The sequence below is a fragment of the Pyrus communis genome, chromosome 13, assembly GCF_963583255.1.
Source record: "Pyrus communis chromosome 13, drPyrComm1.1, whole genome shotgun sequence".
In the NCBI taxonomy this organism is placed as follows: Eukaryota; Viridiplantae; Streptophyta; class Magnoliopsida; order Rosales; family Rosaceae; genus Pyrus; species Pyrus communis.
Genome location: NC_084815.1, coordinates 19,570,104 through 19,586,583, shown reverse-complemented (window position 1 = coordinate 19,586,583; position 16,480 = coordinate 19,570,104). Strand labels below are relative to the sequence as shown.

Below are 16,480 nucleotides of genomic sequence, written 5' to 3'. Positions count from 1 at the left end.
GACACTTGTCACATGTTCTGAGAAAAACACCAATTATCCTAATTCTCCTGTACATTATTTCAAGTTTATTGGTTATCTATCCAAGTTTCAGCCAACGAGGAGACTTGATTTTTTAGCCGAACGAGGTCACTTCATTAGGTTCCCAGCCGAGTGAAGTGTTCTATGATTGATTATTCTCAAGTGCACTTCAAAGTTCGGCATTCAAATGGTCGAACAACATTCAAAGACACTTATCTCTTTTGAGTGCATGTGTACATACAGCTTGATATCGATTCAGAACATCTATATTTTCACAAATATAGTTGAGGCAGTTGAACCTGGTGCAGGAGATCCTGAACTTTGCAATGATTTAAGCAACCTTGTCTTCAGGTTCTAAAGCCTAAGGCTGTGACGCGTTCCTTCCTCGGCTGTGATTGCTTGAGTACAGAAGTCAACAGTGCATTCAACACCACCATCACATCTATTCTACTCGTCGACTGAGCTCGGTCATGAGTTGGCACGCCCGCATTCACCATAATGATGTAGTTAGCTTATTCATTGCTCGATCTGCACACCACACAGCCTCATTAGTTTTTAAAAGTAATACAAGGAAAAACAAATAAGGCTTCGAGCTTTTACTGTACCAAAGTAAAATATACAAAAGAAATCCATCAGGATTTTGTGTACCACAATGAACATCAACATTTTTTTGATACAACAATATATTCATATTAAAATGAGAGAGGAATAAATTAGTATTGAACTCATTATTCCTATAGCTCGTACCTAAGACCTCTCACATACAAATAAATAGGAATACCATTAGACTGTATTATTAAGTGACACCACGATCACATCTATCAATACCAACTAATGTGGTTTGTTTGTAAGTGAATGAGGTTCATACCAAGCTAAACATAAACAAGTAAAATTTTGGAATATGAGTTGTTGAATTTGAGATGGTACCAACATCACATAATCAAAAGTCCAAAATATTTTATCCGTCTTCAGTCTTCTAGCTAAAAGAAAACCAAAATTTGTTATGTTGAAACAAAACAAAGGGGGGCCTAGTGCCCACATTCTTATGGGAAAATGTAGCTTTGTGTTCAAGGATCTCGTTATGTCATTAATTACATATTAACCATCAATAATATTTGGTAGGCCGTTTTTAAAACGAAGAAAGAAAAAATATCATAGAACAATTTTGTTGTTGCATTTACAAGAATGCATGAAAAAAAAATATAGAAAACCAATTGGAATAATCGAAATCCTAATTCCTTGTCCACTTTTCGGGCAAATGCCCAAATTGCCCATGCCCTTTAGATGCAAAGAGAGATATGGACACCACCCTATTAAATCAGTGTCACCTTCTTTCCTCTTCATCCATAGACAAAAGGGACAATGCCATTCAATGGCCAAGGGGTCCTTCGCATGCAGCTTTGCTTTCACGTAGGGCTATATATGTGGGGGCCACGGTCGAGCTCTCGGCCCCACTGGCCTGAACCCTGGGGTCCCCCATGCACCGCCCCAACCATTGTGCTTAGTTTGGTCTTTAACGTCCTTATCTTTGAAAGGCAGAGAGTGGTTGCAGGAATATTGTTGAGTGAATGCGCCTTTAGGGTTTTAGTCGAGCTAGCTAGTCTTTATTTGTAAGCTTTGGTTTGTTTGTGACAAGCAAACCAGATAACATCGGCAACAATGTTTCTTGTCTTGCTTGCGATCTTTCCCGGAAGTAGTGGTCAATTTGTGTTTGCATTTCTACACACACCATGTTCTAAGTTTTGCCGCATTAATCGTAGGATAATACTTAAGCATATTCTATGCGGAGGTGCACATATCTCCTGTTTGTAAATAACGTATCTTGATCAAATCAAATTAACGATTGGCCATGGAATCGTTTAATACCTAATCTTTATTGAAGATCACTCCTACAAAAAACCATTTGAATTGGAGATCGTTTAATCATCCAAATATATCAAATAAATGGATAGTTTATCATAAATATGTTACTTAATACCTACACCGTCAATTTATTCTATACATTTGACTGACTAAATGATCTCTGATTAAAATGATTTTTTGTATGGGTGATCTTCAAATGAAGATTAAGAAATTGAATGCTTCTGATTATGAAATTTAAAATACTCGTAATGGGGGAATAAATTCATCTCAAGAAAGGAATGCAAGCATTATCCTTAATAGTATTAAAACTGACAAATTTCATAACTAAATATGTTAAAATGAGAAACTTGTAAAAAAAAAAAATTTCTTTTAAATGAGAAACTTGTGATGTTCATTGCCTCCTAATTATCACGCCTTGATCATCTCCATTAATTGGCAACTTGATTTTTGCCTGCATAATCTAATTATTATTGATGTCCATTATTAATCTGGCTTGATGAGAAATTATATATGTTTAGTATATACATATATAGATAGTTATGTATGCATGTCATTGATTGTATCATTTGTCGAACCAAAATAGATACACACACACACACACACACACACACGCGATCCATCGATTCAAAGTGGCATAAATTGCTAGAAGCAGCTTTCTAGTTTGTAAATAATTTAATCATGATTATTGATGTCGATAATTGCCCAGAGAAAGAAGAAAATTATTGAAATCAAATTAAGTGACTTCTACTTCAAGTGACTAGCTAGCTGAGATCATAAGTCAAACTTATTGATGTGTATACATCTATCTGGGCTGGCATGATGGTCTACACCTGACTAATATAGATCACTCTAGAATTTAGAGGTCGTGAAAGTGAGAGTCCAAGTAATCATATATCTATGATTGCACTGCTAGCCAATATGAACACGCGAATTATGTTAATTATTAATTAAGCTCTTGATTGGTACACAAATTATATATCCCTCTTGTTTGGCCTTGTCAATCCTATTTGCGTGTGTGTGTTTGCATGGGATGTGTTATGTATATGTGCATCCACATCACATATCAAATGGTGACGATGGTGATCCGCGGTGATGGTGTTTTATTAGTTTTCTGGGGTATAGAGGGTGTGCATTTGTTGGTCTAGCATCCAACTCCACGGCCTCATACAACCAATTACATTTTTTTTATAAAGCTTGATTAGCAAACAATTTTTGATACAAATATTATAACATTAGATGTCGTCATCTATTTTTATTAAATATGAGTTTCAAATTGAATTTCATATCCCAAAAGATTGATATTTAGTGGAAAGCGAGTAAAGGTTTGTAACCCTAATTTGTATTGAACTCCTATGAATGTGTTATATTTTGGAGTTACCAACTCTGTTTTGGCGTACCGTTTAGTCTGGGGACATAACAAAAGACATTAAGGCCATCTCCAACCGAGGGCTGGCCAGAAGACTCATTTTAGCCCTTTGGCCCTCCAGGATATTAATATTTTAATGAACAGTACATGATCATATTTGCCTCCATCTCCAACCGAGGGCCAAAGGGCCAAACATAATTTATTATTTAAAAACTACAACTTAAATTCAAACCCAATGGCTAAGTGACGTCAGCTAGCCGTTGGATTTGAATTTTTTTCTTTCTATAAATAGGGTGGATATTGGGCTATAATTCACACAACTTTGAATTCAATCTATTTCAATTCAATCTCATTCAATTCAAGTTTGCAATGAATTCCAACTTTGGATCCTCTTCGAATTCCAACTGGGGGCCTTCATCCAATTCCAAATTGGAAGAAAAATGGGCGCAAATGAGACAAGAAGATGAGGAGTCTGATGAAGAAGTTCAAGTAAGGCACAACAAACAAAACAAAGCAGCAGCCATGGCTGCGGTCATGGTGTGTCAGCCAACTAAGGAACAACTTTAATGGGGTGGCTCTGTTGCTGGTCGCTCTTACAAACCACGAAACAGAGCGATGATGCATGTCAATCTAATGAATAACTACTTCAACCCCAAGTCAGTGTACACAGAAAATGATTTCAGAAGTCGCTTCCGGATGAGGCGTCATGGTTTCAAGCGTTTACTTCGTGATGTCCAACAGGTCAATCCATACTTTCGACAAAAGCAGGACAGAGTAGGCCGCCCTGGTTTCTCACCTCATTAGAAGGTTACTGTTGCACTTCGAATGATGGCCTATGGCTCCCCATCTGATTCGATGGATGAAACCCATGGTATGTTTGAGTCTACATGCCTTGATACTCTTGAACAATTATGTGACACAATTGTTCAGGTTTACAAAGACGAGTACCTTCGCGAGCCAAATCAAGAAGGTCTGAATCAGCTCATTCGCAAAGCTGAAGACCGTGGGTTTCCGAGCATGATATGGTCATTAGACTGCATACATTGGGATTGGAAGAATTGTCCCACTGGATGGCAAAGAGGCTTTAGCGGAAGGTCGAGAAAGCCAACTGTTGTGTTAGAAGCAGTTGCCTCATATGACACATGGATTTGGCATGCTTTCTTTGGAGTCCCTGGATCCCAAAATGACATTATAGTTCTTGGGCATGCACCCTTCTTCAATCGCTTGACGGAAGGTAAAGCACCTTAACTTGACTACTAAATCAACGACCATCAATACAATATGGGGCATTACTTGGCAGATGACATCTACCCAAAGTGGACGACACTTGTCCAAGCAATTCCAAACCCTAGGAATGAGGCGGAAAAGTTGTTTACCTTACACCAAGAGGCATACCATAAAGATGTTGAGAGAGCTTTCGGTATTCTACAAACACGGTGGAAGATCATCAGTGAACTGGCAAGAGGGTGGAGTCGAGAAAATTTGAACTCCATCATGATGTCTTGCATCATATTACACAATATGATAGTGGAGGATAAGCGAGATGGGTATATTGATGTAGAGTCCGATGATGACCAAGAAGATCCAAATAGGTCAAGAATGGCTCGTGCAAAAATATATGATGGGCTTAATTTACCTTTCAATCCAAGAACTGGTAGTTTCTCTATAAATGAGTACATGAGGCGCTATAGAATGATACGTTCTCGTACCACAAACAACTACCTACAACAGGATCTTGTTGCACATCTTTGGGCCAAAAGAAGCATGGAGTAGGCGTTTAAGTTTTATATTGTTAAATATTTTTAAAAATGTTGTTTAAGTTTCATGCTGTTAAATGTTTTTTTTATGTTGTATAATTTTTATGTTGGTTAATGTTATTTAATGTTGTTTCATATTGTTTAATGTTGTTTCATGTTACTTAATTTAATTTAATGTTGTATAATGGCTTAGGAAGTTATAGGAAAAAAATAGAATTAAAAAAAATGAAACAAATTTTATAAAATAGAAGTTATAGGAAAAAAATAGAATTAAAAAAAAATATGAAACAAATTTTGTGAAATAGAAGTTATAGGAAAAAAGCTAGAATTAAAAAAAAAGTTATAGGAAAAAAATTTTAAAAAAAAATATGAAACAAATTTTGTGAAATAGAAGTTATAGGAAAAAATGGAATTTAAAAAAAATAGAAACAAAATTTGTAAACTAGAAGTTATAGGGAAAAAATAGAATTAAAAAAAATGTATGAAACAAATTTTGTAAAATAGAAGTTATAGGAAAAATTTTATAAATAAAAATAAATAAATAAAACTGTAAAAAAAATAAAAAATAACGGCTAGTTGACGTCAGCTAGCCATTATATTCAAAATTTTCCATAGCTATTTGTGTCGGTTATAACCGACACTATTTCTTTTATTTATGTCGGTTATAACCGACAGCAAAACCGACATTTAAAAAAAAAAATCCAGCCAGCCCTTTAGCCCTTTCAGATCTCATGGGCCCCACGAGCCCTTTGCCCTAGCCCTTGGTTGGAGATAGTTTTCAGACTATTTTCGGCCCTCTGACGCTCTGAATCCTTCGATTGGAGATGACCTAACCTGTCATCAATGTTGGTGGGATATCTCCTATATTAAAATATTTTTTTTTTACTATTTGACTTTATTTGTTTGATAAATATTTACCACATATTTAAAAGATACACTACGCAATGTCTTTAGTTACATAAAAGTTTATTCCCACATATATACGGAGCTAAGTTTGCCAAGTGCCTTTTTTCATGGGACATAACAGATTTAGAAAGTGTCGACCTATAGCAAGTCAGCTGTGGACCTAATTATATATCTTCATTTTATCTTCTTCTAAAGTAAGCTGGTATAATAAATGACAATTATCTTTTAAGTTTAGACACCTGACTTGTCATGGAAAAGTTGATATAAATTGCTTTTATACGTGTGGCTTTGCTAGCTGGAGAGCTTGGAGATGCTCTCATTGTTCCAATAGAAGGAGATAATGATGATTAATTGCCTAGACTACCCATTTACTCAAATTAGTGAAATTCTCCTGAACTTAGTGGAATATTATGGAATATGGAAGACAGAACTTAGATAAGATTAATTAACATTCTTAAACTTGATTCGGTTTTCATTATAACCGACAGTTAGATAAGATTCCAGCTGCTAATTAGCAACTATACAAGACACACAAATTGATACAAACAATGTTTAAATGGAAATGGTAATTATTCTCCTAATTAATTTTTTTTAAACATTTCCAAAATACAAAAAAAAAATTAAAATAAGTTTGTACTATAATTTATATAAAAAGGTTTCAATTTTTAATCTTAGATCTACTCATTCGTAAATTTTTAATCTTTAAAATTACCCATTCTTATAGATGTTATGTATAAAATGTACTAATTTTTTAAATGTAAAATGTACCCATTTTTTATTATGTAAAATTCATTCACATTTTCAAATTCATTTTTTAAACTTTTATGGTTACATTCATTTTTGTTGATTTGAGAATGAATTCATGTCAAGTTAATTCGAATAAATTTATTACTGTTATTAAGCCTAACATCTATCTCCTTTTTTGTTTTGTTTTTTTTTTTTTTTTTGAAAAATATACCCATATTGGGGGTTTGAAGAATCTAACAAAAATTTGATGGTACAATAATTTTTGGTTCATTTTGATGAATTTACCCATGTTTATGTATTTATATATGTATACAACATGTTTTGTGTGTGTATATATGTACATACTTTTTATGGCAAAACATGATTTTCTATTGATTATGAATTTTCTTCTACAGGTTGGAGGTATAATTTATCTTTTAATATTTTCAATTTCACAAATTATGGGTTTTATTTAAAATCTCATTAATACAAACAACTACAAATTTCAATTTTTAAGATAAAAAAAATATAATAATCGACATGGAATTAATATATAGTAATGTCAGAGACTTCGATAAAAAATTAAAACCAATAATGTTTGAGTCATAGAATTTTGGTAGCTAGAAACTGCATTCAAAGTCTTCCTTGTTTTATTACGGCCCAATGGGGGAAACACGCATATATACTTCTTTTGTAGAGATGATTCAGATGAATGAAATATGAAAGGGTTCCATTGATATCTTAGTTCTTAAGGATACTAAGACTCGGATCAATTATCCAGAGTTTGATTTGAGATTTATCATGTGGTGTGGTAGTGTTAATCTTTTCCGAGCTTACTTTTGGAACAGCCATCTTGTTTCAGCTGAGCCAAATGGCAAATGTGCAATGGTTTGCATACCAAACAAAATTAAATTTTGTAGGCCAGCATTCTCCTTTGATTGGTCATGATTTGATATAAGGGTAACCTGCTGAAATAATCAATATATAGCCATGATATATTATTTTTGAGTATGACCTTCTCAATATGTGTATCTATGGATGAAAAAAATGTTATGGATTTACATTTTTATACCATGTGTGTAGATATCACGTCTTTATCTCGTTGTATGTTAACATTTGTTGTATATATCGGTTATCACATCAAATAATAAAGAAAATATCTATGTATATATAGCATGCTTTTCGATTCATGAACACCTGTGAAAGATAAAAAAAAAAGAAAAAAGGAATGAAATTAAAAGCAATAATCAAAGTTGGAGTCATCCATCGGTTGTTTCTTGGGCTCACCGCGCTCCACAGCTTCAAGAGATGGGACTGGAAGCCTGGACAACTATTGAACAACATAATTGCCAAACATGGTTTACTTTATTCTCTTTGGAACCTGTCGAATACATAAAACAATACGTGTTTTTTCTGATACCAATGATATTGGGAGAACACCGAACTTGAAACATCAATTGCATGAGGTGAATGTTCTTAACTAGCTAACCGCGTTTGAAGCATATGTGCTTTAGAAGTATATGCAATTCTTAGGGTGAAACCATGCAAGTAGAGTGGATGTGTCCGACTGATTGTCAATGACAACAACATGTGGGTCAACGTAAAAAGTATGTCGAACACAAAAACCACATGCATTGTCTTCCTCCATGAACCAGCTTAAGCATGTCGACCAATCCCAAGGAAAAGAGAATTTCCAAAACTAATATATGTGTCATTAGTTATGTTTATGGATATGTTCTATTTACAGGGCCATATTTAGTAAATAATTAATTTTAGTTATTTTTGTTTTTTACTGTAACCATTTTTTTTTTTTTAACAAACAATGGGGAGGGGGGGTGTTAGTCTCATAATGGGCTAGCAATAATGTGGTTCAAATTCGCCTTTGGCGACAATCGAACCCAAGACATTTCACTTACAAGTGAAGAGGAATATTATTAGACCGTAAAACTAAATACCTTAATTAACCATATCAATTACAAAATAGTATAGGACACTACTACAAAAACACTTCGCGCGATGAAATAAGTTTGTTGCGCAAAGTACAATTTCGTCGCACATGGTTCGTCTCGCAAAGCTCGTGATGATAGGGTTTGCGCGACGAAAATTAATCTTCGTCGCGCAAAGATAATGTTGCGCAAAGCTTTGCGCGACGAAATATTTTAAATTTAAAAAATTTTAAATTAAAATAAATTAATTTAATATTTTTCGTGACGAACTATTTTGTCGCGCAAGATTTTTGACTTTTTGTTTTATTATTTCTCTTATATTAATTTAATTATATTAATTGTTTATGCAACGAATTATTTGGTAGTGCAAGATTTTTCGAATTTTTACTTTTTAAATTTAATTTAATTGTCTGATTTTATTTTTTTAATTACTTTGATTTAAATTGACATATGAAAAATAGTGATCAAATTATCCAATATATATAATATATTCAAAATGTACACATAAATTAACAAAGTACAATAATAAAATCCTAATACAAGTCTATTGTGGTGGTAGTGGCGGGGGATATGTTTCGATAGCGTCATAATCCTCAACTTTAGCCGTCAAAGTCTAGACGATTCCCTACAAAAAAAAAATTATATATGGTTAGATAACAAAATAATAACATAAAATTGGCATAATCTCCCCTAAAATTGGTATACCCCAAATCCAACCCCAAACTCCACTTCTCATCCTATACTCAACCCCAAACCCCGCACCAAACTCAAAACTAACTCCAAAAACATATTCTAATGAAAAAAAATAAAAATTTGGGGAGAATATACCTTTTGGCAAGATTGAGAGTGAGTGAGAATGAGAGGGAGGAGTGAATGTGAGAGAATTAGAGGAGATAGTGAGAGAGAGATGAGAGAGTGAGTGAGAGTGTGAGATAGTGAAGAGAGAGAAGAGAGATTAAGTGAGAGGAGTGAGTGTGAGAGAGAGGGCCGGATTTGAGGAGAGGCAAAGAGAGAGGAGAGGTAAGAGTAGAGAAAGACATTGAGAAAATTGTGAATGAGTTATTTTGGTTTTAAAAATGGTATCACTTTGCGCGACGAAGGATATGAGTTTGTGTGACGAAATATTGGTCGCGCAAAGTTTTAAAAAAAATTACCACGTACCATTTTTTTGCTTGCCCAAAATTTTAGAGTTTTGCGTGACGAAGTGTTGGTCGCGCAAAGTTTTGCACAACGAAGTATTGGTCGCTCAAAGTTTTGAGCGACGAAAAATTGATCACGCAAAGTTTTGCGCGACCACTAAAAAAAAATTCCGCGGCCCATTTTTGGTGCCCGCCTAAATTTTTAGAGTTTTGCATGACGAAGTGTTGGTCACGCAAAGTTTTGTTGACCACTTGAATAAAATTTAAAAAAAAATTCTCGTGTCCCATTTTTGGTGGCCGCCCAAATTTTTAGAGTTTGGTCATGCAAAGTCTTAAAAAAAAATCCCACGTCCCATTTTTGACTCCCGTCCAAATTTAAGGATTTTGTGCAACGAATTATTGGTTCATCATGCAAAATTTATAAAAATAATTTTTATAAATAATAAAATTTACTGAAAATGTGACTTTACTCCCTTCAAATTCAATTTTTTTTTAAAACCCACAATAATATATTTTTCTAACAAAAACCCAATTCGCACTACAATAATAAATTTAAAGCTACTTAATAAATATATATACAATTCAATTTTTTAAGTGTTATACGTACAAAATAAATAAATTTAAAGCTACTTAATACACACACACACACACACACACACACACACATACCATTCAACGATCCAACCGTCAAACTTGTTTGTATATATTTTGGGACCGCATACGCCAAAAATCGCAAAAAACAAACATTTAAAGATCAAGTAACGGGACAAAACTTTTCGACGGGTATAAACAAAAAATCACGATTTAAGGGCTATTTTAACTCTGATTTTGATGATTTTTTACAGCTACACTCCTTGACCCTATATGAATACAATGACTGAATTCGATCTTCAATTTAAAATATTTACACTAGTGGATACCACAAAATCTTATGTTATACTTAATGAAAATATAAATAAACCCTTTAAATGTTAGTGAATCTATTGTTTTAATGGGATATGCATTCTACGAAATTAGTTTCAACGATCCAACCGTCAAACTTGTTTGTATATATTTTGAGATCATATACACCAAAAATACCAAAAAACAAACATTCAGAGATCAAGTAATGGGACAAAACTTTTCGACGGTTATAAACGAAAAATCACGATTTAACGGTTATTTTAACTCCGATTTTGATGATTTTTTTTACAGCTACACTTCTTGACACTATATGAATACAATGACTAAATTCGATCTTCAATTTAAAATATTTACACTAGTGGAAACCACAAAATCTTATGTTATACTTAATGAAAATATAAGTAAACTCTAAGTGTTAGTGAATCTATTGTTTTGATGGGATACGCATTCTACGAAACTAGTTTCAACGATCCAACTGTCAAACTTGTTTGTATATACTTCGAGATCATATACACCAAAAATCACAAAAAACAAACATTCAGAGATCAAGCAACGAGACAAAACTTTTTTACGGTTGTAAATGAAAAATCACGATTTAACGGTTATTTTAACTTCAATTTTGATGATTTTTTTACAGCTACACTCCTTGACGCTATATGAATACAATGAACTAATTCGATCGTCAATTTAAAATATATCTTTCTAACAAAAATTTGATCCGAACTATGATAATATATTTTTCTAACAAAAGCTCGATTTGAACTACAATAATAAACTTAAAGCTACTTAATAAATATATATACCGTTCAATTTCTTAAGTGTTATGCGTACAAAATAAAAAAAAGAAAATAAATTGGTTTAGGCGACGAAATATTTGAATTATGTCGCACAAAGATGTAAAAAAAAAAAAAATTATTTTTTTAAAGACTTTGCGCGACGATATATTTTTCGTCGAGCAAGATTTTGGGCAACGAAGCTTAGAATTTCGTCGCGCAAAGTCACTTTGTGTGACGATGTGTTTTTTGTCGTGCAAGATTTTGCGTGAGGAAGTTTGGAGTTTCATCGCGCAAAGTCACTTTGCACAACGATGTGTGTTTCGTCACGCAAAATTTGATCACACAAGGGTTTTTTTTACTAGTGAGAGGCCAATATTCAAATATTCTCTGCATTAATATTTTACTTACTCCTCATTTTTTTATTTTAAATTTAAGCGAAATTCTATAATGCATCAATATATGAGATGTTTTATTTTAATGGATGACTAAGTTTGCGTGTGTATAAAATTGGTGCATCACATACAACAGTGTATCATATGACTCTAAATTAAGTAAATCATTTTTAATGTGCTTGAGATCCCCTGAAACTTTTATATGTTTATTTATTTTCCTCCAAATCATAATTGTCGTTCCTTTGGTGAAACATTGTTACAATAGCCTGCCATGTTTCCCGGGTTTGTTTATTTCTTAGATTCAGTTAATTACTACCAGAACAATTACTTCTTGATTGGTCTATCTAGTAAAAGCATTTAATTGCAGCCCAGCATATGACTGTCATGTGACTTTATCAATTCAAAGAAATCAATGAATGTGGTCCTCTGCAAAATTTTATGAACGGTCACTCGAATTCTTACAATCACTTCCATACAGTGTGCGGATTTATGAATTTTTCTTTACATGAAAAACATTTGGTTAAAAAACTCAATTGGTTAAGATGTTCTCTTCGTGCATTCGACATCTTAAGTTTGATTTTCTTAATTTTATCGTATTGGTCATATAAAAAAAACTTACAATGACAAGTTCAAGCTACCTCGCATGCCTCAACATGGAAATTAGTTAGCCTTTTTTTTTTTCTTCTGGGTAAGTGAGATGTAGGTCACTTATACGCACTGTTTAGCTGCTGGTCTAATTAAGCTCAACGGATGGTTCTGCCTAGAACCGTCGGGTGGATAATTTGGGGGAATTAACCTCAGGTCATCAGAGAAACCGATCAGTCTCACAATAACGCCAAAACAAGACCAAAAAGATTCCACAAACAACAACTGCATAACCAGTCATGTCAACTGCAAGCCTACAGCAACAGAATCAAACAACCCTACTTTTAGGGTTTTACTTTCTCAATTCACGCACCACAAAAAAACACGGTTAAAAAAATAACTGAAATAACTAGAATAACTGAAACCATAGGAATTGGTCAAATACATTTAATGGTCAATATAATATTCTTCCTTTACATATTAAAATTCCAATTTTTCACCACCACCATATGGCTACGGGGCCTTGGAATTTGTGCATTGGATAATATAAGGCAAGGGATCTAGAAAAAGATTTGGTCTTTCATTGGTCGGTTGCTATCTGTTGTCCTTTTGTGTTCTTCTGCATCCACTGGTATTGCTTGCTGACCTTTATTCATGTTCAAAGCTCCCACTCCAATGGAACTGTAAAAAAGAGAACCTTAAGTTTTTGATTCATTTTCCACGTCTGGTTTTCTTTTTCTCGGTTTTTTGCTGCTTTCTTGTAGTCTCTTCACAAACTGGAAAGACCAATTAAAAAAAGAAGAGAGCTTTGTAAGTTATATAAGTCAACAAGGTGGACAATAACAAAATTATGGTTTTTTTAATATGTTTCGGTGGATTCTATACGAAATGATTTTTGGCAATTGGTCATTCATCAAGAATTCATTGACAAAGATCTAATGCACTGAATAATTCATTGATCAAGATCTTATACATCGGAGTACAGTAAAAGTTTCGTACAATGATTAAAGGCTATAATAAACACAAGTACGTGGTATTACATTGATTTAACTAGTAATAATCTTATCAATTTGTGTATAATTATGTACTTGTTTTTAAGTACGAGAAAGGAAATGAGGGCCAACCATATGCTGGTATGCTTGTGGGGCAGCTTTTTTGCATTATAATTAATTGAAAGAACACAAGTTGCTGTTGCTGAAACCACATGGATTATGAAAGTTTTGTCTTTGATCTTCCACATCCCACAACAAGCTCTCACTGTCCTGAAAACGATATATGTTTTGTCATGAACCTCAAGGTTAGAAAAAAATAGTATTAATTAATAATTCATTAATTAACATTTGTTTAAGTGATTTTCAAAAGAAAAATTGAAATTGGGTCAACAAATTAAGTCAGAAATATATACCTGAGAGAAGGTATTTGGCCTTTGAAGTAGATGTGAAGCTGAATTGTCCAGAAAGTGATAGTTGTTATTTGTGGTGATGGCGGCAGTGGCAGCGGCAGTGGTGGCAGTGATGTTGGTGGATGTATCAGCAAAAGGTGAGGACTGTATTGGGTTGCATTGTTGCGCAGGTGGATATGGTGATTCCATGCTACACAATCTCTGCATGGCAAAAAATAAAAACCGAATTGTAATTACATTAGTAATTTTTGGTTCATGAATTAGGTTTTTTGAGAATGAAACTCTCGTGTCTCTATTCCGATTAGATACGAACGGAAGATTTTCATTCCTGTGTTTGAAAACGATGTGAAGTGGAATTGAACATAACTGATACTTTTTAACTATGTACCTCTGGTTTAACCACTAAAGCACCCATGTCCATTCCAAATTCAAAGAACATTGGATTCGAAGAAGCAAGTTTCAGTGAGAGGAACTGATCGAAAAAGAAAAAAATAATTAGAAACAATTGGTTAAATCACATATTCAATTAAGATAATAAATTAACATGTATGTGCACGGATATCACAGTAAAAACTGTACCTCCACTTGATTTTGTAGGGACTGAACATAATTGATAATTTCATCCAGCATGACTGCCCTTCCAGTTACCTAATTTATTTATAATAAAAAGATCAATCACATGAATCTAGTCAGAAAAATTACATAATATATACAAATAAGGTAATGACAAATAAGCAAGAGAGAGAGAAGCTGGTTCCACCTTGTCACAGCCAGGGACAAGTTTTTGCAGCATCTTCATCCTCTCACTAATTTTCTCTCTTCTTACCTAAAAAACCAGAGAAAAAAAGAATACGCAATTATGAGATATAATAAAATGGTGGGCACGACAACAATTTTGGGAAATAAACTGTTGGGTATGTTTAATGAAATTTCATATTTTGTGTACCCTTTCTGCAAGGCTGTGACTATCTGTAGCCTCACCCCTCCTTGCTCTAACATGAATGTAGCCAGTTGGAGGTTCTTCTCTTACTTTCACCTGGTCTTTTTTATCTGATTTAATCTTCTTTTCCTCAGCTTTCTTGGTACCGCCACCAATCTTCTTTTGCTTCTTTCCCTTATGCTCTTGAGTGCCCTAGTGGAGTACATCACCATTAAACCCCCCAAATTTCCATCAATTAATATCTGAAATTCTGTAGAACTCACATGGAAAAAGGAAAATTTACACATACAAGACCAGTTTTATAGCAGGTACCCTGTTTTGTTGCACGCGACAGATATAAGACCATCTTAGAGACCATGTATTCACTATCTATATATATATATATATATATATATATATATATATATTATATAAATACCTTGGATTGAGCAGATTTGAAGGATGACCCAATTCTGAATTTTCTCTTCTTGTCCATAGGAGTTACTTTCTGAGTGACCTGCTCACCAATTTCAAGCCTATCCACATCCACAACAGTTGAGGACTCTGTGCTCTTGTTTTTTGTCACAGAAGGCTCATTCTCATTGTCACTAAAAGCAACCTTATGAGTGGAGCTGTGATCCATAGTGCAGCTGCTTTCAACAGCTCTTGAATTATTATCAGCTTGAATTTCCCGGGTTAAAGGCTCAGATGGGGAAAAGAAGTTACTGTAAATGATGATGTCATTGGTAGCCGGAGCGTTGGGCAAGAAAATTGAGTCAAGGCTGCCATTGTATGAAAAGGCTGCCATTGTATAACAATATATATATCTGGAGAGAGAGAGAGCTTTTGAAAAATTGGAAAAATGGTTGAGAGAGTTGTATGAAAGAAAGTGATAGAAGAGGGAGAGCGAGAGAGAGAGAGAGAGAGAGAGAGAAGGAGCAAGTCAAGAAAAGTGGGTTGTCTGCGAGAAACCGAGTGGGAAGTGGCTTATATAAAGGTAAGGAGGGGCCGGGAAGTGGAGAGAAGGGAGACATCCAAAAGATGTATAAAATCTTTTGGTAACTCATTCCCATGCAAATTTTTTTCTGTACATTTGACCAGTCTTATCTCATCAATCCCTTTCTATCTTTTTTTTCTCTCTCTACATAAATATACCTATAGGTATGGTTGTGTATAAAAGAAAAAAACAAAAAAAAACAGAGAAAAATAAATAGCTTATACTATCAACTATGGGGGTATATATATTACTTAATTTTGACTGTATATAAAACTAAATATGTTTTTTTCTTTTGATACAAGTAATATTGTGAAATAGAAGAATCACATGCAACTTTTAATCATTTCAGCTATAAGTCTTTCACAGTAAAATATGTTTTATACTGACCATGTAAATTGTATCAAAATTCAAATACTTTTCGAAAATGTATTTAATTAAAAGCATTTTTTACTCTAAAAGGTGTATAAAAAAGTAATACATGCTTCTTACAAAAATAAAAGCTTAAATGTGCTTTTATAATCTTTAAACACTTTTAACGTTTAACGTCAAACGTACTAGAAGCACTTCAATATGGTAAAATTGGTCAAGAGTTATACATAACAACATGGCTAAGCTTCTGTAAAACTAATGAGGTGACCATTTTAATTAGCAAAGGACTAAAACATCGTTAATCTACTTTTTTCATGTTCACTAGCTGGGGCATCTTTTGTACTTGTGAGGATGTGGGACTCTCTATAAGTTCTTACTAAGTTTTTCCTTTCACTGATTTGAGACTCTTTTACCGT

General features: G+C 33.7%; 3 protein-coding genes across 3 annotated transcripts; 2 read left to right on the top strand and 1 right to left on the bottom strand.

The window, feature by feature from the left end:
• Positions 1-3,862: 3,862 nt before the first annotated feature.
• LOC137712313 (uncharacterized) lies at positions 3,863-4,495 on the top strand. The gene is made up of 2 exons (XM_068451413.1): positions 3,863-3,988; positions 4,178-4,495. The coding sequence occupies exons 1-2, from the start codon at positions 3,863-3,865 to the stop codon at positions 4,493-4,495; spliced, it is 444 nt and encodes a 147-aa protein (XP_068307514.1).
• Positions 4,496-4,528: 33 nt separating this feature from the next.
• Positions 4,529-5,020, top strand: LOC137712312 (uncharacterized). The gene has a single exon (XM_068451412.1). The coding sequence runs from the start codon at positions 4,529-4,531 to the stop codon at positions 5,018-5,020; it is 492 nt and encodes a 163-aa protein (XP_068307513.1).
• A 7,772-nt stretch (positions 5,021-12,792) lies between these two features.
• LOC137713781 (basic helix-loop-helix protein 80-like) lies at positions 12,793-15,631 on the bottom strand. Its single transcript, XM_068453132.1, has 8 exons — positions 15,138-15,631; positions 14,726-14,911; positions 14,540-14,605; positions 14,359-14,427; positions 14,168-14,251; positions 13,783-13,980; positions 13,502-13,639; positions 12,793-13,153 (listed from the first exon to the last, which is right to left on the bottom strand). The coding sequence occupies exons 1-7, from the start codon at positions 15,504-15,506 to the stop codon at positions 13,544-13,546; spliced, it is 1,068 nt and encodes a 355-aa protein (XP_068309233.1). The 5' UTR covers positions 15,507-15,631; the 3' UTR covers positions 12,793-13,153; positions 13,502-13,543.
• Positions 15,632-16,480: the final 849 nt, after the last annotated feature.

What these genes read in the sequence shown, in the direction of transcription:
- LOC137712313 (XM_068451413.1), top strand. Translation starts at nt 3,863, where the DNA reads ATGATGCATGTCAATCTAATGAATAACTACTTCAACCCCAAGTCAGTG. An exon ending in TACTTCGTGATGTCCAACAG is followed by an intron (nt 3,989 to 4,177) that starts GTCAATCCATAC and finishes ACAATTGTTCAG; the next exon opens with GTTTACAAAGACGAGTACCT.
- LOC137712312 (XM_068451412.1), top strand. Translation starts at nt 4,529, where the DNA reads ATGGGGCATTACTTGGCAGATGACATCTACCCAAAGTGGACGACACTT.
- LOC137713781 (XM_068453132.1), bottom strand. Translation starts at nt 15,506, where the DNA reads ATGGCAGCCTTTTCATACAATGGCAGCCTTGACTCAATTTTCTTGCCC. An exon ending in TTGTCCCTGGCTGTGACAAG is followed by an intron (nt 14,428 to 14,539) that starts GTGGAACCAGCT and finishes TAAATAAATTAG; the next exon opens with GTAACTGGAAGGGCAGTCAT. An exon ending in CCCTACAAAATCAAGTGGAG is followed by an intron (nt 14,252 to 14,358) that starts GTACAGTTTTTA and finishes TTTTTCGATCAG; the next exon opens with TTCCTCTCACTGAAACTTGC.